Here is a 24,249-nt window from a genome sequence, read left to right on the forward strand (position 1 = left end):
ATTCTGTCTGTTGAACCCTGCATCCTGGTTCATAGGTGGCCATCTTTTTGCTGCAGCAGCAGTAGTCCATGGCAGAAGGGGCCAGGGAGCTCCCGTGAGCCTCTTCTGTAAGGGCGCAAGTCCCGTTCATGAGCGCTCCATCCTCCTGACCTACCTCCCCAAAGCCCCATCTTCAAATACCATCACCTTGGGAATTAGGTTTCAACATACAAATTTTGAAAGGGCCGCAAATATTCAGCATATTGCAGTGAGGTAATAGAGCTTAGGAAGATATCTGTGTGAGGGGTTAGAAAGATAGTTTTCTCTCCTCTGTGACTGATAGGGTATTGGTACCATTGACTGAGATCATTCAATTTAGGAACTACTTCTTAAATACCCCTTTTATAGATGAACTGTGAACTTCCAGATGTTCAAGCTGGGTTTAGAAAAGGCAGAGGAACCAGAGATCAAGTTGCCAACACCCACTGGATCATCAAAAAAGCAAGAGAGTTCCAGAAAAACATCTATTTCTGCTTTATTAACTATGCCAAAGCCGTTGACTGTGTGGATCACAATAAACTATGGAAAATTCTGAAAGAGATGGGAATACAAGACCACCTGACCTGCCTCTTGAGAAACCTACATGCAGGTCAGGAAGCAACAGTTAGAACTGGACATGGAACAACAGACTGGTTCCAAATAGGAAAAGGAGTGTGTCAAGGCTGTATATTGTCATCCTGCTTATTTAACTTATGAGCAGAGTACATCATGAGAAATGCTGGACTGGAAGAAGCACAGGCTGGAATAAAGATTGCCAGGAGAAATATCAATGACCTCAGACATGCAGATGACACCACCCTTATGGCAGAAAGTGAAGAACTAAAGAGCCTCTTGATGAAGGTGAAAGAAGAGAGTGAAAAAGTTAGCTTAAAGTTCAACATTCAGAAAACTAAGATCATGGCATCCGGTCCCATCACTTCATGGGAAATAGATGGGGAAACAGTGGCTGACTTTATTTTTCTGGGCTCCAAAATCACTGCAGATGGTGACTGCAGCCATGAAATTAAAAGCCGCTTACTCCTTGGAAGGAAAGTTATGACCAACGTAGACAGCATATTGAAAAGCAGAGACATTGCTTTGTCAACAAAGGTCTGTCTAGTCAAGGCTATGGTTTTTCCAGTGGTCATGTATGGATGTGAAAGTTGGACTATAAGGCAAGCTGAGCGCCGAAGATGTGATGCTTTTGAACTGTGGTGTTGGAGAAGACTCTTGAGAGTCCCTTGGACTGCAAGGAGATCCAACCAGTCCATTCTAAAGGAGATGAGGCCTGGGTGTTCTTTGGAAGGAATGATGCTCAAGCTGAAACTCCAGTACTTTGGCCACCTCATGCGAAGAGTTGACTCATTGGAAAAGACTGATGCTGGGAGGGATTGGGGGCAGGAGGAGAAGGGGACGACAGAGGATGAGATGGTTGGATGGCATCACTGACTCAATGGACATGGGTTTGGGTGAACTCTGGGAGTTGGTAATGGACAGGGAGGCCTGGCGTGCTGCAGTTCATGGGGTCACAAAGAGTCGGACATGACTGAGTGACTGAACTGACTGATGCCTTGGTTTATCACAGGTGCTGGAGAACCAATGATTAACAAGGCATGGTCCGTACCTTGAGAGAACTCACAAATAAGCCAGTGGTTAAATTACTTGTGATTTGAGCTAACTAGAGGTTTAAGGTGTAAGAATAAGACTGTCCAGAGGACAGACATCTTAATTAAACTGGAAGGGTCACAGAAGGGGTCACAGAACAGGTAGCCCTCTAAGCTGAGTATTCTTTTCCTAACTTATTTATTTATTTTAAATCAAAGTTATACATGCATACAGTTTAAAGAATGAAATAGTTCTATAAGAATTGTAAAAAAGAAAAAGTCCGCCAACTCTCAGTTCCGTTTCCCATTCCTCAAAGATAACCACTTTCAACTCAGAGTGATTTATTTGGCATTTATTTCCAGATCTCTAAATTACTAGCTTATGTTGCTACTTCTTGACTTTTTTTCAAATGCAGGCATTCCCTATTGACTTCCTTTTGTAAGTTATTATTTCCTTTACCACACATATGTACCTTTACTTACCCCCCACAATCTCCCAGTATACTTACGTGCAGATTTTTGTTATTACTCTGTGTTTATATTTTGTAATTATATAAACACTATCAACCGTTGATCTATGTTGTATAACCTTCTTGCCCCTAGGATTTCCCTTGCTACTTTTTTTTTTTCTCGTTTGGTTAATTTCCTATAGATTTATCACCAACTGAACCAAATTCTATCCAGTTGCCTAAACTTCCCTGAGTGCTGTGTTATTCCACTTGCCCCTCTGGATCCAGTCTCTGCATTTCTCTGCTCTGGGGGGCTGATCTGTAGGGATTTGAATCCACAGACTCCCTTGCCCTGTGGCTTCCATTTGGGTTAAAGCCAGTGGGAGGTACTGGCAGGAGATTGAAGGGCGGGAGGGGAGAGAGTGAGATGGGGGTATATGTTCATTTGTTTCTCTTTCTACCAGTCTGCTGTGGGCTGGGTTGGCTCTTTTCCTTTACTGACGGTCACAGCTCAGGTCGAAAGGTCCCTACTCTTTCTGGATTCCAGGAAGCTTTCCCTCCACCTTCCTCTCCAGGCCTAGGGGTAAACACAGATGCTAACTAGCCCTTAGGTAATCCATTCTCCCTCAGCCCTGTCCACACCTTTGTAAATACCCTTTTTCTAAAACACATTCCTCAGCTATCCTCTTTCAGTGCGTTATCTGTTCACTGCCAGGACTCTGACGGAAGCAAATGCGTTAATATTTGTATGTATGTATTCTCTCTTTTCTAGCTCCTTAAAGAAGTCTCCTCCAGAATCTTGTTTTCTGCTCTGTCTTCATTACTTGATCTCTCCGTGTGCTATATAGCTGCTATCAGGGATCTCTGGACTTTCACTGCTACCCTTCAGATCCCCTGTCTTCTTTCGTCTTTATTTTTGGTATAGTGGTCTTAAAAAAGGATCCCACATTCTTTGATATTCCTGCCCTGGAGAAGTGGAGTCTATGTGCCCTCCACTTGAATACGAATACGATAGAAGAAAGGCTTTGTGAGTTCCCAGGGCTAGGTCACAAAGGCCATGTAGATTCTGTCTCTGGGACCTCAGGCTTCAGCCATTGCCCCTCAGGACCCCCGTTACTGACTAGCCACCGTGCTGTGAGAAGCCCAGCCACGAGCCTGGTCTTCAGGTCATCCCAGTCCAGGTGCCCAACCTGAGAGTGAAGAAGCCTCCAGCGGATTCTGTCCCCAGCCCTTTACACTGACCCCAGCCACTCAAGCCTTCCCAGTTTAGGTTCCAGACGTCGTGGAGCAAAGACTGGGCATCTCTGCTGCACTCTGTATAATTCCCGACCCTACTGAATGCATGAGCGTGACAGCATTTTTATTTTTCATGCCACCAACTTTGGTGTGGTTCGTTAAGCAGCCGTAGAGGTCTGGAACAGCATTTGCTCCTAGGAATGAGGAAGCTCAGTAACAAAAACCTAAAACATGCACCATTGGCCTGGAGACCAGGCAGCGGGCAAGAAATCAGGAGGACCTTGAGGAGAGGTTAGTGGAAGTCTGCTGGGCCTCTAGGAGACTATCCATGAAGGCTGAAAAAAGGGTGAGGAAAAATGGTTTTGGAAGCTGGAGATGGGACTTCCCTGGTGGTCCAATGGCTAAGACTCCACGCTCTTAATCAATGCAGGGGGCCTGGGTTCCATCCCTGGTCAGGGAACTAACTAAAAGATCCTGCATGCTGCAACAAAGATCAAAGATCCCGAGTACCACAATTATGACCTGGCACAGCCAAATAAATGTTGGGGGAAAGAAAAGACCCTTGTTATACAGAGACAGGAAGATTGGCATACTGTCACCTTTGGTAATGTGAAAAAATAGGAACTGTACCTGGTGAAGACAGTGGGCTAGCCATGGAGATTTCTGGGATGCCTGTCTGTCTTTTCCTAGCTGCCTACAGTAAAATGTGTGGGCTTCCCTGATAGCTCAGTCGGTAAAGAATCCGCCTGCAACACAGGAGACCCCGGTTTGATTCCTGGGTTGGGAAGACCCCCTGGAGAAGGGATAGGCTACCCACTCCAGTATTCTTGCGCTTCCCTTGTAGCTCAGCTGGTAAAGAAACCATGTGCGATGTGGAAGACCTGGGTTTGATCCCTGGGTTGGGCAGATCCCCTGAATATGGGGAAGGCTACCCACTCTAGTATTCTGGCCTGGAGAAATCCATGGACTGTATAGTCCATGGGGTCACAGAGTCGGACATGACTGAGTGACTTTCACTTTCACAGTAAAATGTGAGAGAAATGAGCTAAAGAAATGAGCTATTACATTTTCAAGTAGAATTTAGAGGAAATACAGAGAGCATGGATAGTGTTTCCAACCAGCAAAAAGTACTCAAAGTAAGAAAGTGCCTCAGGGAAAAGATCAAATCCAGAGTGCTGTCAGAAAGATGTGGTCTTATAAAGAGGTACCATTCGTTAAACCTTCAGATTTCAAGGTGGAGCCTCTTAGACTGTTTCAGAAGACCTCATAAGAAAACCCAAATAGGACCTGCTTCAGGGAGATTTGAGTGTATAGCTTTTGTCTGATGAAGTAAACTCCAATTAAGGTAATAGAAAAACCCATGTTTTTAAGAGAATTGTATTGGCAGAAGTGCCACCAGTTTGGACTCAAGAAGATAGAGATAATACAAAATAACAAAGTTGGACCCCTGGACTTCAATGGACAGGAAGCAAGCCAAGAAAGCTACTCGGCTACAAACTGAAGCAATGTTTCATGGAGATGAACGTATGATTCAGAAGATGGAACCAAAAGCTCAGAGTACAGAGTCAAAGGCCACAGAAAATCATTACGGGGAAGAAGGATTGGGCCCAAATCAAGGAAATGAGACCTGTGCCTGGATGGATTTCAGAGCTGCAACGGACCAGTGGTTGTATCCTCTCCTCCTCCCTGTTTTTGAATAGAAGTGTTTTGTAGTTATCCTGCACCTGTACCATCGCTGTGCACCCTGGATGTAGGGGAGCACATATTAATAACTCATCTCCTCGGTGTACAGTGCTCACATGAGGAGCCGGACTCCAGGAGCCACACCCAAGACATTGCACTGAAGGGACTCCATCTGGACCTGGCTTTGATTTATACGAAAAGATCCTAGACTTTCAGGTCGACGCTGAAATGGAATTAGACTTTAGGGGTTTCAGAGAGCAGTTGGGAAGAATGTTGTGGCCAGAGGGAAGCTGGCAGGTTCTGTTTTCCAGAGACAGCTGCACCAGTGTCTCCAGTCATCCATTCTGCTGCAGAGCGATCTTGCCACGCCCCAGCAAAAGGTAGAGTCTGCATTTCCACAGTGATGGACCTTGGCATGCATCTGTAGTCATTCATCATGCTGGGCTTTTCAGGATCCTTTCAATCTGGGACCTCATGTCTTTCAGTTCTGGGAAATTTTCTTCAACTTTTTTCTTGCCTTCATTTTCTCTGTTCTTTCAGACATCTTGTCTACTGGCATATACCCCCACAGACATGTAGTTTTGTATCAGTGGTATTATACTATCCATGCTGCTCTGTACAAAATACTATTTTTCAGATTATTTAGGCTGTATGTCTTTTAATATTTATCAGTACTTCCCTGGTGGCCCAGTGGCTGAGACTCCACACACTCCCTCCCAATGCAGAGGGTCCAGGTTCAGTCCTTGGTCAGGGACTCATACGTTGCAAGTAAGAGTTAGCATGCCACAGCTACAGATCCTGCATGCTGCAACTAAGAGCTGATGCAGCCAAATAAATAAGTAAATCACGATTTGGGTTTCCCTGGTAGTCTAGTGGTTGATGACTCACACACCGATGCAGGGGACATGGGTGTGATTCCTGGTCCGGGAAGACCCCACATGCCACGAAGCAGCTAAGCCCATGCAGCACAGCTACTGAAGCGCAAATGCCTGGAGCCTGTCCTCTGCAACAAGAGAAGCCGTTGCAATGAGCGAGCCGTGCACCGCAACCAAGAGTAGCCCCCCTCCCTTGCCGCAACTAGAAAAAGCCTGCTCACAGAGCAGCGAAGACCCAGTGCAACCAAAAACAAACAAATCTTAAAAAAAAAAAAAATTATCAAATGGTGTGACATTTAATTTTTATCAATTAGCGTGGCATGTAAACATAGCCATTCCACCTATATCTGTATGTAAAATCTTTAGACCGTTTCTCACACCTGGAAGTGGCCCACACACCAAATAAAACACTTTTTTAGACTCCGTGTCCCAATTTGAACTTCTGAAAATATGGTCACCATATGCTTAGGCATGAGTTAGGAAATGAGCGTGGTGTTTGATGTTCCCCATTACTCTTTTCATAGTTCTCCATTGCTTGTCCCTCCCTTCCTACACGATGACCCCATCTGAAATGCGTCTACGTAATGGAGAGTAGTTCAGAATTGCAATATTTTATGGAAACAATTATCTCTAATAACTTTTTGTAAAAATCATCTGTTTGTTTTGGAGTCTTAAGCCTAGTGGTGAGGCAGAATTTTTTTTCTTAGGAATCCAGATCTTCTCTTTAATCAGCGAAACCCTTTAATTTGCAAAAGATCAGTTTTGTGCCCCGTTGACCGCTCAGTGAAACAAGCAAGTGTTAGAGAGCCCTTGTGTTTTTTCTTTGCTTGTAAATTCCATCAGGCTAGCCCATTAATTGCAGTGGATGGGAATTGGAGAGCTGTTCATTTGGCAATTAGCAAAGGGTGGTGGAGGAAAGGAAAATACCTTTCTGATATTTCTGCTTAGGAATTTGGGAATTCAGAATTTAGTCGTAAACAACTAGATTAATGTGTTTAAATAACTTGAATCACTCTTAAATCCTTCCTTGTTTTGTAACATACTAACAAGATCTTAGAGATAGCTGAAACAGTGGTTGGAAAATTCTGTTGTGGATTTAAGATCCTCGAAAAGCATCATCCATTAATGGGCAGAGTGTTTTGGCGCTAGACAAGCGCCAAGATGGATTAGCTAATAGAGTGAGGAGTCCCATGTCCTGTGGTTGCCTCTGCACAGAGGAAGTGTGTAGTTTGTAGGCAGGAGGCAATTTCTTTTGGAGTTTACTGTCTTTGCTTTGCAAGGCTTTTTCCTTTTTCTTTTTCTTTTTTGTAATATATCATCCTAGAGAGAACAAGAACATTGAGTGGCACTCGATGGTACTCATCAGGAGTTTAGGATGTTGACATGAGAGGTTGTTTAAAACAAGACAGAAAAGGTTACTTTCTGCCGGCTGCATCATTCCTGGCGAGAGCTTACAAGTTTGCTGCTTGTTTTTTTGTTGTCGTTGTTAACCCATTAGAGAAACTAACCACTATATTAGTTCCGGCCAAATCCTTGTCATCACTGGTGCTAAAAACCTCTGGGGGATCTCAGAGCACCTGGCCATTCTGAAAGCCTCTACGCAGTGATTGATGCGCGTCTCTACAGGCTCCCCAAAGCTTTCCCTGAAGCACCTTCAGGCATTTCTGCATGGCTACCCACTCTCTTCTGTTCCATCTCCTCCTGCCTTACTGAATGCTGGATTTCCCAGCTCACAATTCTTAAGAAGGAGCTTTATTTCAGAGTAGAAAAGGGCCCCCATATGTGGCCTATTATATCCATATCAACTTGCTTACCCTTTTCAAACAGCTATTGTCTTTTAATAGGGTCTGGCCTGGCAGGGGGAGTCCTTAATTCCTGCCATATAAGAATGGGCAGCTTGAGTTACAGCGAACTGCAGTTTGGTGCTCTGATCAAAAGGCTTCTGTTGTTTTTAGGGTTTCTTTTTTCCCCCTCTCCTTCCCTCTCTCTCTCTTTCTATATCCTAGACTAATAATTCAGCACAGCAAGGTCATTACTGGCTTTGAATTGAGAGCTGAGAGTGTTAAATTACTGACCTAGAATAAAACAGATCTGGGGGGTTCTCAGGAAAGATAAAGGGATTCCGGCTAGGAAAGTGCAAGCCCAGCAACCTCACTTCTTAACTATTATTTTTTTTAATCCTCTCTGTCTCCAAAAGTCTTTTCTGGGACAAGGAAAGATCTCCAGCCAGAGAAAGTAGGTTAGGAACTCAGCGACGTCTTCTGGGAATTGTGGCCCAGGTGCTAGCAGTTCATGGGGCCTGCGTGACTGTCCTTTTTGTCTCCCCACCTCGTGAATATTCCTCCCTCTTCCAGCTTGCTCCTTGGCCAGATACTGGTCCTTTATCACAAAAGTCAAGTATATTTGTGATATGTCAGCAGGAAGAGTATATCCCTCAGGGGGATTTCCAACACGTGAAAAGCATACCATTGAGCCCCTAAAATATTTTTCAAATACTGTCATTAAAAGCTACTTCCATTCCATTTATATTTTATAAATATTATCTGTCTGGTCCTCACACACTGTAACAAGAAAAATTTCCCCCACTGTGAATGAATTTGACACCTTCCCTCAACTATATTAGGTCTTCTGAAGAAAGTCACTTCCATCCCTTTGTGCTTTGCCAAAACAATTATCTCCCATATATCTTTTTTTCACTATTACCTCTTAAAAGCCAGGCACCATTCATATCCTCTGGAAAATACTGACCTCCTAAATTTACTCTTTTTAGAGAAGACCCTGAAATCTACTTTCACAGATTTTCTGTAAAGCAAAGTAACAGTAGTGAGCTTCCGTGGTGACTCAGACGATAAAGAATCCACCTGAAATGCGGGAGACCTGGGTTCCATCCCTGAGTTGGGAAGATCCCCTGGAGGGGGGCATGGCAACCACTCCAGTATTCTTGCCTGGAGAATCCCCATAGACAGAGGTACCTGGGGGGCTGCAGTCCACGGGTCTCAAAGAGTCAGACACAACTGAGCAACTGAGCACAGCGCAGCAAAGTAATAATTATAGCTGGTATTCCCTGAATGTGGCAAGCACTATACAACAGGCATTACGGTCACATTTGATCTTTGGCAGCCTTATATAGTAAGCATTCCTATTGTCACCATTTTACAGGTAAAAAAATAATTGAGGCACAGAGTGGTTAAGTACCTGGGCCGAGTCACACAACTAAAAAGTGATAAGGTGTGATAAGGTGTGCCCCAGACTGCTACTGCTGCTAAGTCATTTCAGTCGTGTCCGACTCTGTGTGACCCCAGAGACGGCAGCCCACCAGGCTCCCCCGTCCCCAGGATTCTCCAGGCAAGAACACTGGAGTGGGTTGCCATTTCCTTCTCCAATGCATGAAAGTGAAAAGTGAAAGTGAAGTCGCTCAGTCGTGTCCAACTCTTCGTGACCCCGTGGACTGCAGCCTACCAGGCTCCTCTGCCCGTGGGATTTTCCAGGCAAGAGGACTGGAGTGGGTTGCCATTGCCTTCTCCGGCCCCAGACTAGTGCTTCTCAAACTTTAATTTGTATATGAATCACTTGGGCATCTTGTTAAAATAATGAATGGGATTCAGTAGGTCTGGGATGGGGCCTGAGATTCTGGCTTCTTAGAGGCTTCTGTGTAACACTGGTGCCGCCATCCTTGGTCCACACTTTCAGTGACAAAGCTGCAGTCATTCTTACTACAGAACCGCTCTAAAAATGTGGTTCTGAAAAATTTAGTTATAACTGAATTTCTCTTTCCATCAAGCAATTCTGTAAATACACATACTGGGCTTTTGTGTTACATTATTATTATCTTAACCAGTATCTTCATTTCTTTATTTTTATTGTGGTAAAATATATATGACTAACATTTCCCATTGTAACAATTCTAACTCTACATTTCTGTGACATTAAGTACATTCACATTATTTTGCAGCCATCACCACTATCCATCTCCAGAACGTTTTCACCTTTCCAAACCGAAACTCTAGCCATTGAACACTAATTTCCCATTTCCTTGTCCCCTATTCCCCGATAACCGCCATTCTGCTTTCTAGCTCTACGAATATGACTGCTCTAGATACTGCATTCCTGGGGAAGGAAATGGCAACCCACTCCAGTATCCTTACCTGGAAAATCTCATGAACAGAGGAGCCCGGAGAGCTGCAATGTCTGGGGTCACAGAAGAATCAGGCCGGCTTAGCAACTAAACAACAAAAGATGCTGCACATACGTAGAGTCACACCGTAGTTGTCTTTTTGTGACTGGCTTACTTTATTTAGCTTACTGTCCTCAAGGTTCATCCGAGTTGTAGCTTGTATCAGAATCTCCTTCCTTTTTGAGGCTAAATAATGTTTGATTGTATGCCACTATCACATTTTGTTTATCCATGCACCTGTCGATGGGCCTTTGGGTTACTTCCACTTTTTGGCTATTGTGAATAATACTTCCATGAACACGGGTGTACAAATATCTGAGTACTACTTTCTTTTTTTTTTTGACAATAAAGCTGGAAGTGAAATTGCTGGAATATATAGTAATTCTGCCAATAATGTACTTCCTAAGGTACAAGTTTATGTTCAAGGTATTGTTTGTGTCCCTCTTTTTCAAAAAAAGAAAAAGCATTTCTTACTTAAATGAATCTTTAAAGGTTTGGCAGGAAAAGTGAGTTTCAGTATACATTTCCATTAAGTTCTGTCATCTATAACTGCTTTGTGATTTTCAATCACAAAAAAACATTGAAAATGTCCTTTGTGTTTTAGAAGATTGGTAATTGGTTAAATGATACCAAGTAAAGAATTAGAGAATGGCAGTGTTCTAAAATAAATCAATACTAAGAAGGTATATATCACAGAGAAAGTTTAATGTGAATGAATTCAAGACTGAACCTGACAAGCAGGTGTCTGGGGAATGGGAAAGTGAAAGTGAAAGTCACTTGGTCGTGTCCCACTCTTTGCGACCCCTTGGACTATACAGTCCATGGAATTCTCCAGGCCAGAATACTGGAGTGGGTAGCCTTTCCCTGCTCCCAGGGATCTTCCCCACCCAGGGATTGAACCCAGGTCTCCCACATTGCAGGCGGATTCTTTACCAGTTAAATTTTAATGTTCTTCCTTTAAGATTTCCTGAAGTAACTATCCCAGGATCATCAGAGACTTTGTGATACCCTTTTCTCTGAGGTTTTTAACTAAATGACACATTAGATTTTCATGTGTTTACAAAGCTTTGTGTAAGACCCTACCTACTATCTAGAGTTCTTTCCTCATGTATCTTTAGAAATAAAATTCTCTGTTGGAAATAAAGTAAATCAAAGTGATATTGGAATCTGATAAGTTTATAAGAACATTTGAAAGGATATTTATAAAGGTATCAGGAAGAAACCGACTTATTTCCATCATAGACCACCGAATCACCAAGACTGCTTTAATCACGTGTGCCTAGAGCTCTCTCATTTTAGGAGTTACCAGGTAATGCAAAAAAATTAAAAAGAATGGACTTGCATTTGGAAAAGTAAAAAAACACAAAATAACGTTTACCTAAAGTCAGGAAAATGAGTATTTTTAAAGTATAAATGAGTCAACTAGCAACTTTTAAAGATAAGTATACATACCAAAAGAAACTGCATTTATTTTCTAAAAAGTAAGACCAACTTTGGAGATAAAACAAAAAATAACACAAAGAAGATAACTGGAAATAGTGGTAGTAATGTAACGCAAGACATGATGAGACGAGATGATAACCCTGGAGAAAACAGGATCAGCAGCTGCAAGTCTGATGTATGTGATTCTAACAGAACAAACCCTGCATCACAACTCCCCTTCAACTTTATTTTCATTTTGAATTATGATCAAATCCAAGAAAGACTTTGTCCTATGACTAAAGCATTTCTATGAAGCTTTTTTTTTTTTTCAGCTTAATTCATATCATCTTGAACAAGAACAAAGGATGATGGTTTGAGAATTACTTGCTGGCTTTGAACCAAGAGAGCTGATAAATGTAATGCCTCCAGCTCTTGAGTGGGGTGGAGGGAAGTATTCTTAACATTTAAGGGACCCATAAAAATAGGGTTGGGTCTTCAGATCCTAATGAGAATAGAAAGATGATAAAGAAGAAAACCTTATAGTTGTAGGCAGAAAGTAGAATATTCCTAAAAATGTCGTCTACTGTTGTACTGATACAAAGCTCAGACTTGCAATGGGTAGAGAAAACCTGGAAGGAAATTAGTATTGAGTTGGAAAAGCTAAAGAAGAAAACTGACAAGAAATTAGATGCGAATATGATTTGCTATCTGGCAGTAAAACAGATGAAAGCTGTTTTGAGGTCCGGAGGTAGAGAGTAAGCACACTGTGAGAGAGGAACAGCAGGATGTGTTGAGGGTGACTAAGGAGAGCCTTCCCTGAGGCACTAAATTTAACTTCAGCAGCAGAAAAGAGGGCTTCCCGTGGCAACTTAGCTGGTAAAGAATCTGCCTGCAATGCAGGAAGATCCCCTGGAGAAGGGAATGGCAACCCGCTCCGGGCTTCTTGCCTGGAGAATTCCTTGGATGGAGGAGCCTGGTGGGCTGTAGTCCATCGGGTCACAAAGAGTCGGACATGACTGAGCGGAAAAAGTAGTACAGATGGGATGAGCCTGTTGACAAAAGAGATACAGAGGTTTAAAGATAGAGCCAAAGAGAGAGAAACAACAGACAACAGGTTTAGAGACCACATAGGAAAATGTGTGAGATATGACATGGAGCACGAGGTAAGGCTGACAGAAATATTGCAGCTTCTAAAGAGGAGCATTCTCTGTCCAGAAAATGTTCCTCTACGGGCAGGAGACATTTCCGAGAGAAATCATAAAAACAAAATTACTCTGAATTTCACGTGAAGTTAGACAAGCTCCTGGACGTTCTGTTATCAAGAACTCTATTTAGAGACCAAGTAGAAATAAAGAAAACTAGAGATCTATGGTAACTCTTGTTAAAAAAATGTCTTTACTACATTACTTGCAGAATATATGGAAGACAGAAAGAAAGCAATCAGAAGTCAACAACCCTAATACAATGAGTAAATACAGTTGCCTTTTAATTTTTTAAATCATTTTCCTTATTGTAGACCTACTATAATGTAGCTAAAATATAAAGTACTCACAATTTTATTTCCTGTTTTTTATCATGTGTGAAAATCATTTTCTAAATTGCTACATTGTCTTTTTATAATTTAAATTTCTAACATGCTATAAAGAGTATGTATTTAGTAATTGTCTCCTGGTGCTCTGTGCATTGATTTCCCTCCTGAGTTACATGTATTTGCCTGTTTCTACTGGTATGAAGTAAACAACCATTTAAAAGTAATGTTCCTTAACACTTAACAACTACAGACAGTAACAGATGTTAATGAATCATCCTACTTCTCCATTAATGCAAGTGAGTAAGGAGTTTATATGCAATTGGGAGTTTACTGTAGCATACCAGGCCTTCAGCAATAAGTTTTGAAGTTGGAATACTTGAAAAGGGAGTTTGGAACATTTTCTTTTTTAACTCTGGCAGGGGGTCCTTACTGAATTAGAAACAAAGATCCAGTGGAGAGTGATTTACTTTCAGAGAAGCAGCATGAGAATTTGCTCAGGCATCACCCTGTGTAGAAACACTCTCCTTTCCCCTTGGCATCAGATGCCCAGAGTGGCACAATCCACGGCTTGAAGTAGATTCTTTCTGCAGTTTGGTGACAGAAGAGCACTTGGCGAAGTAACTGAGGAAAGAAAACTCGGCACTGCTTATGCCTCCCGTTGCAGAACTTTGCACAGCTCTCGGGGCCTACGAGGCCGTCTCATGAGTTTTTCTCTTCATAATGCAGTTCGATGTGATCTCACTGATATCATGGTCTGAAAACTAACTCCGCTGCTGAGGATTACTCAGTCAGGCAGGGAAAAAAAAAAAGAATCCTGGTATGAAATGCCAATGCTAAGTCTTCAGAGTGAACTGATAAGCTTCTGATTCAATGGTTCTGCTCTTGCAGAGATTACTGCTCTCATCCAACACAAGGGCAGCTCAGGTCTCACAGGTTGGTTCACCAGGGACTGAAGATCAATTAGTCCCTGTTGAATTTCTTCCTCAATTGGAGATTTTTTCGTTTGTTTGTTTAGAAGCCAGTGATCTCAGATACTCTACTCCTAATTTAGCTGCGAATGAGAAGATGAGGAGGATGGTGGACACCCACCTGCAGCATGGTGGATTTCCATTTTCTATGCTGCTGACACTTACATCTTCCTGCCCAACACAGAAGAGGCCCTGCAGCCAGTTCACCTGATGCGTGAACTGGGCAGAACCTATTCCACATGTACTGTGCAGTAAAGACACATTTGGTCGGATTTCCCTATGGACACAGAATGATATTGTTCATTAATTTTTTTCCTGTTGTGAGTATATTGTATATTGAACAATAGATTATAACAGCCCAGGAGAGAGTTAGAAGTTTTTAGAAATTCTGCAGTCAACTTTTGGGCAGAAGTGTCTTTGTAGCATTATGTGAAAGAAATTGGTGTGAGACAACTTCTGCTCAAGTGTGTTGTCGAAACTACAACGTAGACCAAGCTGACATGCTTCACTGACCTCTCTCGTAAGTTGGCATTGCAAAATTCTATAGCAGAAAAGCAATGGAAAGAAAACATTTAAGGGCTTTAGGCTTGATCTGAATTTCATAAGGCGGGAAAGAACAAACACAGGCATAGTTAGTTCAGGGGACCAAATCACACCACGGGAATATATCTTTAGGGTTTGGCGACTTTTTGCAGAACAAAACTCCAGTCTGTTAGTCTTGCCAATTTGATAGTGGGAAATAGGCCACAAAAGGTTTCTTCTCTATTCCCTCTATAGGGAATATATTTTTTCCTTCTGCTTCCAGAAACAGTAAAGGGTTACTTTAAATCATGATTCTTTCTAAAGTATTTTGGATCTCTGATCTTATTTATTTTTCAGAGGTTGATCTACACCCTATATATTTATCACCTTGGTGTGGCCAGTTTGTGCTGCATAATTGGGTGTGATCTGTTCTCATAGATTGCTTCTTTGATAGATCTGTTTACGATTTCTTGCAAACAAAACTCATCTCAAAACGGCAAACGGCAGTTCCAATTCTAACAGAAGATCATATACTCTAATGAGCTAGCCTGATTTTAGAGAGAAAAAAAAGGAGATCCGTGACTGGCCTAAGAAGACGGAACTGTTGCAATCCAATTTAACTGTGTAGGTCAAGACTCATTGGCCATTTTCATTTTGAGTAAGAGCAAAGAGTATCTGGAAGGTGTGAAGTATTGTAGAAGCTTTGAACTTTTGCCTCTTGGCACATTGAACATGAGGTGGAATATTTTAATTTGGTCCTTTTGCTCTTTATTGTTTCTTTATATAGAATGTGAATGGCTATGTATATAAATCTACTATGATTACATTTATATTTAATTCTTTCTTTGGTAGTCCTTGAGTTACTGACTACTTAACCAAAGTAACTTAAATCAGTTCTAACCTTTTGCTTTTTAATATTCAAAATTAAGATATTTATGTGAAATTGATATCATAAATGAATCCTTAGAACTTCTTTAGTTTTTCTGGAGAAAACAGATACCACTTAATAGAAGTCTGTTGACTTTTTTCTGTATAAACAACTTTTTGTTATTAAATGAGGAAATGAAATTGTATCAAAACTATTCAACATACTTACAAATGTCTGGTTATAAAGGTCATTAATTTTAAACAGCTTCTGCTGTATTTTTTGATATGTTACTCTAGAATTAATTAAATAGTAACCAAATAAAATGGTACAACTGAAATTTAATTAATTTATTTTCTTGTTAAAATCAATTTGAGACATTTGTCCTCAGACAATTTCATTTTAATAAATTTGCTTTATACCTTTTAGGATTAAAAATTATTCACAAAGATCCAGAGAGTTCCTGAACTTTTTATTCATGACATCTTAAAAAGAAATCATCAGATTTGGTCAAAAGAACACCTATATTATGCTAACTTTAGCATAAGAAAGAATAGGAAATAAAAATATATACATCTACCTATTCTTTAGTATAGAAAACAGACTTGTAAATGTAGATGAAATGATGTAATTAGGCAGAAAATCACCATTCGGTAAAACCATCATAATTTTTATTGCTTCTGGCAAGAATTGTCGTTAGATGCTGAAAGTAGTAAATGAAGGTTTGAAGAGTCACAGTATATTTCCCACAAGACTTACTCGTTACAAAGGATGAGTTCACCACTCTACAGTGGGTGAACCTGGCAGACACTGCTTTACCTAAATAATCCAAGTTAATATCACCAGTGATTAGATTAACCCCCAGCAAGTGCCTCTTGATATGATGCACTAGGGAAACCCAGCATCACTTCTGTGATAATCCTCCCAAAAGAGTATAACCTGGACCTAGTAGTGAGGAAACAGCAGATGAACCCCAACTGGAGGAAAACCTGTGCTCTTAAAATGTCAGTGTCAGGAAATACAAAGACCCAGGAACTGTTTCCAATTAAAGGAGACTAAAAAGTCATGACAACTGAATGCAATGTTTTGTCTTGAATTCTCTTTTCCTGTAAAGGAGACGTTATTGAAACAGTTGGTGAAATCTTAATAAGGTCTGTAGAGCAGATAAAAGTATTATATCAGTTTTATTATATAAAATAAGGTGTTATATCAATGGTATTGTATTGTTCATTGTATTATTGTTGCATAAGAAAACTGCCTATTTTTTAGGAAATACATAAAGTGTTTAGGGGTAAAGGCACATCATGTCCACAAGTTGCTGTTGACTAGTTCTGAAATATATATATATATATATGTACACATGCATGTATGGGTGTGGTAGAGGCTGAGAAAGGAAGAACGGTGTAGGGAGAGCGAATGTGGTAAAATATTCACATTCAGGTCATCGAGGTGAGGGGTATTCAGGAATCCCTTGTGCTATTCTTGTCACTTTCCTGTAAATTTGAAATTATTTCACAGTAGAAAAACATGAAATCTCAAGGGAATAAAACTAAAAACTTAAAGAAAATGAAAGAATTTACTCAATGAAGTTTAAATAATGGTTTTGGAGAACTCCATTTGAGGCAGGCATCTGGTATACTTTTGCATGCCCTTTTAAGATTATTTTTAGGAACTTTTGTGTTTGATTTTACAGGTAAGCTTGAGGACCTTTTTTTTTTTTTTCAAAATTTGTGATCCAATTTTATTTATTAATTTTTCTTAAAGTATAGGTGACCTACAATATTATATTAGTTTCATATGTACAGCATAATAATTCAATATTTTTATAGAGTATACTTCATACAAAGTTATTATAAAATATTGACTATATTCCCTGTGCCGTACATTGCATCCTTGTAACTTATTTACTTTATACCTTGTAGTTATACATCTGAATCCTATCCATTTATTTTACCCCTCCCTCTACCTCTCTCCCCTGTGCTGCTGCTGCTGCTGCTAAGTCGCTTCAGTCGTGTCCGACTCTGTGTGACCCCATAGACGGCAGCCCACCAGGCTCCCCCGTCCCTGGGATTCTCCAGGCAAGAACACTGGAGTGGGTTGCCATTTCCTTCTCCAATGTATGAACGTTAAAAGTGAAAGTGAAGTCGCTCAGTCGTGTCTGACTCTTCACGACCCCATGGACTGCAGCCTACCAGGCTCCTCTATCTATGGGATTTTCCAGTCAAGAGTACTGGAGTGGGGTGCCATTGCCTTCTCTGCCTCTCCCCTCTAGTAACCACTAATTGTTCTCAAGATTTATGACTATTAAAGAACATTTCAGTTTCGTTAAATACAGTGACAAATTAATGAGAATGTGCATTTTTATGCAGGTAGAAAATGTGTTTTGGATTAATTAACTCAAAATTCACCAAGGACCTAAACTTAAGAGCTAAAACCATGAAACTCTTAGAAGAAAACAATCCAATATCATCCTGACATTGAATTTGGCAATGGTTTCAAGGCTATGACACCAAAAACACAGAGAACAAAAGAAAAAAATAGATAAATCAGACTTCATCAAAATTAAAAGCTTTTATACATCAAAGATACTATCAAGAAAGTAAGAAGACAGCCTACAGAAAGAGGGAACATATTTGCAGCTCACATATCTAATAAGGGATTCGTATCCAGATTATGTAAAGATCTCTTACAACTCAACAACAATAAAAAATAAACAAGACAATTCAAAAAAAAAAAAAAGGACAAAGAGCTTAAATAACCGTTTCTCCAAAGAAGATATACAGATGGCTAATAAGCACATGAAAAGATGTTCAGCATCATTAGGCATTAGGGAAGTGCAAATCAATACCAGAGCGAGATACCACTTTACACCTGCTAAGAGGGTGATTAAAAAAAGAGGTGGTAGGATCACTGATGTTGATAAAAATATGGAGAAACTGAAACACTTGTGCACTGCTGGTGAGGGTGTAAAATGGTGCTAGCGTTGTGGAAAACAGTTTGGTGTTTTCTCAAAACATTAAACATAGAACTACTCTTTGAGGCAGACTTCTTGGCATAGATGCAAAAGAATGGAAAGCAGGGACATTAACAGATACTTATACACCCAAGTTCATAGCCACATTTTCCACAGCAGTCAAAAGGTAGAAACAACCCAAGTGTCCATTGACAAATGAGTGGACAGACAAAATGTGGTATATACCTGTGGTAGAATACTATTCAGCCTTAAAATGGAATGAAGTTTGATGTCTCCCACAACATGGATGGGCCTTGGAAACACACTTAGTGAAAGATCCAGGAACAGCAGGACAAGTATGATTTCATTTAGATGAGGCGCCTAAAATAGGCCAGTTCATAGAGACAGAACGTTGAATAGAGGCTGCCAGAATCTAGGAGAAGAATAGAAGCAGGAAGTCAGTTTTTTAAATGGATATAAAGTTTTAATTAGGGATGATGAAAAAATTTGGGGTATAGAGAGTGACGATGGTTACACAGGATTGTGAATATGCTTAATGCTACTGAATTGTACACTTTACAGTGTTCAAAATGAGAAGTATTATCAGTGGTTAAAATGATAAATATTAATATTTTTATCTTACCATAATAAAAAAGTTTTTCAATTTAAGAAAGGTAGAATTCAAATTCTAGAAAATAATACCCAAAGATTAGAAGAGTGCTAATAAGTGTACTTTTTGGCCTTAGTTTTGATAAAGATGATTAATTCTGTATTTAAAAAATGTTCAGCTAAATATGTATATTAAATTTAAGAGAAATACTAAAAGATTACAGATTCTGTCATAGCTTCCAAACTAATGGGATGGGTGATGTTTTTTAAAAACTTTACTAGCACACCAAAAAGTAGGAAAAGAGGTGGGGAAAGAATAACAGTTCAGAGAAAAGACAAAATAAGATGGCAGAGATTAATCAAATATTTATTTTAAAAACTCACCAAAATACATAGAATGTAAAATGGGTAAAAAAACAAAATCTGAGTATTTACCTTTTTAAAATTAGCAAAAAGATTGAAATTGAGAGCATGGAAAAAATATGCCAGAGAGCATGGAAAAAAATATGCCAGGCAAATAGCAATCAGAAAAAAAATGCTAGTATTGCAGAATTACAACACTAATATCAGACCAAAGTCCTGGGCTTTTAAAAAGATCGTAGAAAATAAATAAATAAATAAATAAAAAGATCTAGAATGTTGACTTTCAGTATCACTAGTGTGGCTGGCTACAAACATAAATCCTGATGCTTTCTTCCTGGTATCATTAATCTATTTTTTTTTATCTTTCTTAAGCCATATCTACTACATGTTAGGTAATGCAATGGAGACAAAGATGAGTACAAACTAATTGATTACTGTATAGAATGTAATAGAGGATATAAACCCAGTCACTTTAAAACAAGGCAGCAAATTGTGAGTATCATCAAGAGAGTTGTAAGTGATGTATGATGGGAATTGGCTGTGGTGGTGGAATCAGGAAAAGACTTCATGCACATGGTATTTGAGATGGTCCTAAAAGATTGGATAGAATTTAAGAGGTGGGGGTGGTAGGAAAAAGATATTTCAGGTTGAAGAAAAACAGTGAAGTTTGGAGTAATTGTGTTTTCTGCTTTTTCTTTACAGCCATCTTATCTAAAAGAACTTCACTGGCTGTGTTAAGGTTGTCTGTTAACTCCTTAGGTAGTGATTATGATCTCCATAATTAGCTGCCTCGCTAATTCCTGCTTATTTTTACTTTTAATTAAATATGAGTTTTATTGGTATGAATTATCTAAAGATGGTAGTGTAAACATGATTCTAAATCTTTTTATATTCAATATTATCTGACTTGCCCTGTTGTATAAAATTCCTATTTTATAAGTTCTTGTGTATATTTGTATTCATCTGTAAATGAGGCTCAGCTAGATTCTTCAATGCGTAAATTACTCCCCAGTTTTAAAAAAGCTATTTTTTTAAAGCTACATGAAGAATAGAATTTCACTAGTATTAGTTCCATTTTAGCCTAGACCATGACCTAGACACCAGCTTGTCTCCCTTGAGGGGTGTGCAGTACACTTTGGGACTAATTCTTTGCTGGGTAGCTTCATAAATTTAGGCTAAAATGTTATCATTTGCTAGACTCCATTTGCTGGAAATGTGGCCCACTCCATTTACCTGTAACAGCTCATTTGCTTTATTTTTCATTTTCCTTTACTCAAGACAACAGCGCTGCAAACCGCATAATTAGGTTAACACTTTCGTTGCTTTTTAAAAATCTCTCTTCTAATTCTTTGCCAGATGTTGTCCTCATACTTCCTCACAGTATCTTAGAAGTAAGAGTTCTAGGCTCGTTTTCCATAGGGAAAGAAGGGCATGTAATTTTCTTCTTCATACAGTGTTATTAATATTAACAGAAAGAGGCTAATTTTATCCCAAGTGATAATATGCTCCATGTTAAAGACAGATTAGACACTTCCCTCTAAACTTGGTCAGGGAAAAGGAAAATGGATTAGATGGCTCCTGATGTTTTTTTCCTGTTCAGTACGGAGACTCGGAATATTTTCCCCCTTTAAATAAACAAATGAAAAGTGGCATTTGGAATCCCACTATCCCTCTACTGCTTGCCATCTTCAGCTAATGTCTGCTTCTCTACAAAGATTAACATATTTTCCACTCATGATTTATTTGTCAGGGACTTTAGGAGTTTTCTGGAACCAGAAGTCTGTCTTTGGTAGTGATGATTACTGGATAATTGCCTATTCTTTGGTGGATTTTCCATTTTTAGATTACGCCAGGCTCTACAGCCTTTATTTCTTTGGCAGAAGAACCCAAAGGCAATGGAGTGTATTTTTTCCCCTTCCCCAGCCCAGCTTAAACAATGACTCACTTGGGCCCTGGGGCTTTGCTTCATGCTCCCATTCAGGGGCCACTTTCTACCCTTGTTTTCCTTATTTGCCTTTAGTGTCTGTCTGGAACTTTTTATTTCTTTGGCATGTGGACTTTCCTCTAAGGTTATTGTCAGAGAGGTATACAACGCCACCCCCAAACTGCAACAGACAATCCAGTTGTGTTTCCATAAGCCGTGTTGTTCTTAAAGCACCTAATATAGGTCAGTTATTTAGCCGCTCGGTCGTGTCCCACTCTTTTGCAACCCCATAGGCTGTAACCCGCCAGGCTCCTCTGTCCATGGGATTTCCCAGGCAAGAATAGTGGAGTGGATTGCCATTTCTTTCTCCAGATAGAGGCCAGAGAGGAGATAAAAAGAATGTCTTCAGTTCAGTTCAGTTCAGTTCAGTCGCTCAGTCGCGTCCGACTCTGCGACCCCATGAATCGCAGCACGCCAGGCCAGGAAACCTAATTTCAAATGGGGTAGAGGGAGACGTATTCTCCAAAAGGATATGAGTGCCAGCATCATCCAGCTAAAGACAAAGATTTCCCTCTATATGAGATGTTCCAACAACTGATTAAAGCTTCCTTAGTGTGTGTACGCAAACACACACACACACACACACACACACATATGAGGTAGCGTTCAGAGGAATCGGACACCAAAAGTTTCCAAAGAGATATAGTTATGTGGAGAGAATTCCTCATAGAGCGACTTGGTCTAAGCTGTAGTCCAGAGTTTTGTTGGAGAAAAGATTTTTCTCCAGGCAGTTGTTCTATATCTTCTTGACTTTTTATTCTAATTCCAGTCTTCTGTAACTACCCGTCCAGTGATGATTTCTTGCTTTTTCTCTTTGCAGTTTTAACAGTGTATGTCAGGGAACTCATATTCTTTTCCGGGAATTCAGCTTCATCCAAGCCACCCCTCACAACAGGGCATCATTCCTACGGGCCTTCTGGAGATGCTTCCGAACAGTAGGCAAAAATGGTGGTGAGTCTTCCTGAATTATTTTCTAGCCTTCCTTTATGCCCTCCAAACTTCTTTCTCTTTGCTCAGCATAAATACTGTTCAAGGCTCTCGGAACACGCTCCTTTTAAGGAGCTGTCTGTCTGTACCGGAGGCGCTGCCGTCAGCAACACTATCACCATCACTGACGATGCCTGTTGAGGTCCAAGTGTAGCTTTATGTGCAGTAATTCATTTAGTCTTCACAGCATCTCTCTCTGGTAGATACTGTAATTCCTATTTTACAACAAATGAAACTTAAGATCAATTTGCATGTTGTTGGTTCTGCATCTTTTGATTATAACCCAAGGAAAATATTAAGAAAAATGCTGATTGAAAATGTCTTATATTGACTGAGACCTTTGGTGAGGTGAAATGTGAAAGACCCTTAGTGAGAGCTTATTTTTTAAAAATGACACTAGATTAGATTCTTACATTTAGACTACTAAAATAGATTTAATTACACTTTTCAGATCTAGACTATATCAAAACCTTTGTTCACATCTGTTTTCAAGGATCTGTTTTTATTCCTATTTTCATATTATGTGCTTTTCCAAATAAGTATTGAATGCCTTTAAGACAGTTTCTAGAGGAAGGCCAAAACGATTTCCTCATTCATTCAACAAGTATTTCTGGTAAACTTGCCACGTGCCTGGCTCTGGAGTTATAGTAAGTAAATAGGTATGCTCCCTGCTTTTATTGAATTTGCAAGATTTCCTACCCTGATCTAGTTGATGTTATTGCTAATTTATATGCAGACACTGAAACTTTTTTGCTAAAACTCTTTCTGCCTGTTTTCTTATTAGATCATGTCACTATCCTAAGAAATAGATAAGGTAGATATTATTGTGCCCATTTTATAAAGTGTGAAATTGTGTAACTTGCAAAAGGATTTCACAGTAGCAAAGATAGAAATAGAACTCAGATTTACTGGTACTCTATTTCTACTGGTACTCTTTGCAACCCCATGGACGGTAGCCTGCACCAGGCTTCTCCATCCATGGGATTTTCTAAGTAAGAGTATTGGAATGGGTTGCCATTTCCTTCTCCAGAGAATCTTCCCGACCCAGGGATCGAACCCAGGCCTCCCACATTGATAGACAGACGCTTTACCGTCTAAGCCACCAGGGACCTCTATTTCTACTACTGACATGTAACTCTAGAGATCATCCATCCCAATTTCACTCTCATGCCAGTGTACTGAGAATAGCATCATCTTCTTTACAAATGACCAGTAGGCAGAAATCAATGTGAATGAAATTTTAAGTGAACTAGCTCAGAAACACTATCTCATTGATCTCCACATAAGCTGGGAGCTATGAGTGTATCAGTGAATTTTGTACTATTTCATCTTTCCTATCTTTCCAGAACCTATCTTTCCTAATCCTTTCTCTGTCCCTTAACTAGTCAGCAAATATATATTGAATACTCACTATATTGAAGAATGGTGCATATAGCTAGAGTTGGTTTGTGAAATAGCACATGAAGATAACTATGGAAAACAATCCTCAGATATCCTTAATTCTTCTCATGATTTATGGATCCATGGAGCAGTGGACTATAAACAGGTGTTCTTTTCTTTATCTTTTTTATGTGTGTGCATGCTCAGTTGCTTCAGTCGTGTCCAACTCTTTGGGACCCCAGAGACTGTAGCTTACCAGGCTCCTCTGTCCATGGGATTCTCCAGGCAAGAACACTGAAATGGGTTGCCAGTTCCCCCTCTAGGGGATCTTCTTGACCCAGGGATCAAACCCAAATCTCCAGCATTGCAGGCAGATTCATTTACCCCTGAGCCACCAAGAAATTTGGAGAAGGAAATGGCAACCCACTCCAGTATTCTTCCCTAGAGAATCTCAGGGACAGAGGAGCCTGGTGGGCTGCCGTCTATGGGGTCGCACAGAGTCGGACACGACTGAAGCAACCTAGCAGCAGCAGCAGCATCAAGGAATGATTCATTCAGCTGCTGAAAAGAAGCGACCCCAGATTCTCCTTAATTCTCCTGTGCTACCAAAAGGACCTAGATTTTAT

The 24,249-nt window shown here is 40.1% G+C and overlaps 1 protein-coding gene across 3 annotated transcripts in view; it reads left to right on the top strand.

Moving 5' to 3' along the window:
• Nucleotides 1-24,249, top strand: part of CSTPP1 (centriolar satellite-associated tubulin polyglutamylase complex regulator 1) — a 213,966-nt gene that overhangs the window by 69,812 nt on the left and 119,905 nt on the right. For all 3 annotated transcript variants that reach the window (XR_011249271.1, XM_069554075.1, XM_069554076.1), the window contains exon 3: nucleotides 22,077-22,207. Coding sequence is in view for 2 of the 3 variants with exons in the window: in XM_069554075.1 (XP_069410176.1) it covers nucleotides 22,077-22,207 (131 nt within the window). In the remaining variant the exon portion in view is untranslated. The remainder of the gene's footprint in view (nucleotides 1-22,076; nucleotides 22,208-24,249) is intronic.

This window comes from Ovis canadensis, chromosome 15 (genome assembly GCF_042477335.2).
Source record: "Ovis canadensis isolate MfBH-ARS-UI-01 breed Bighorn chromosome 15, ARS-UI_OviCan_v2, whole genome shotgun sequence".
Taxonomy (NCBI): Eukaryota; Metazoa; Chordata; class Mammalia; order Artiodactyla; family Bovidae; genus Ovis; species Ovis canadensis.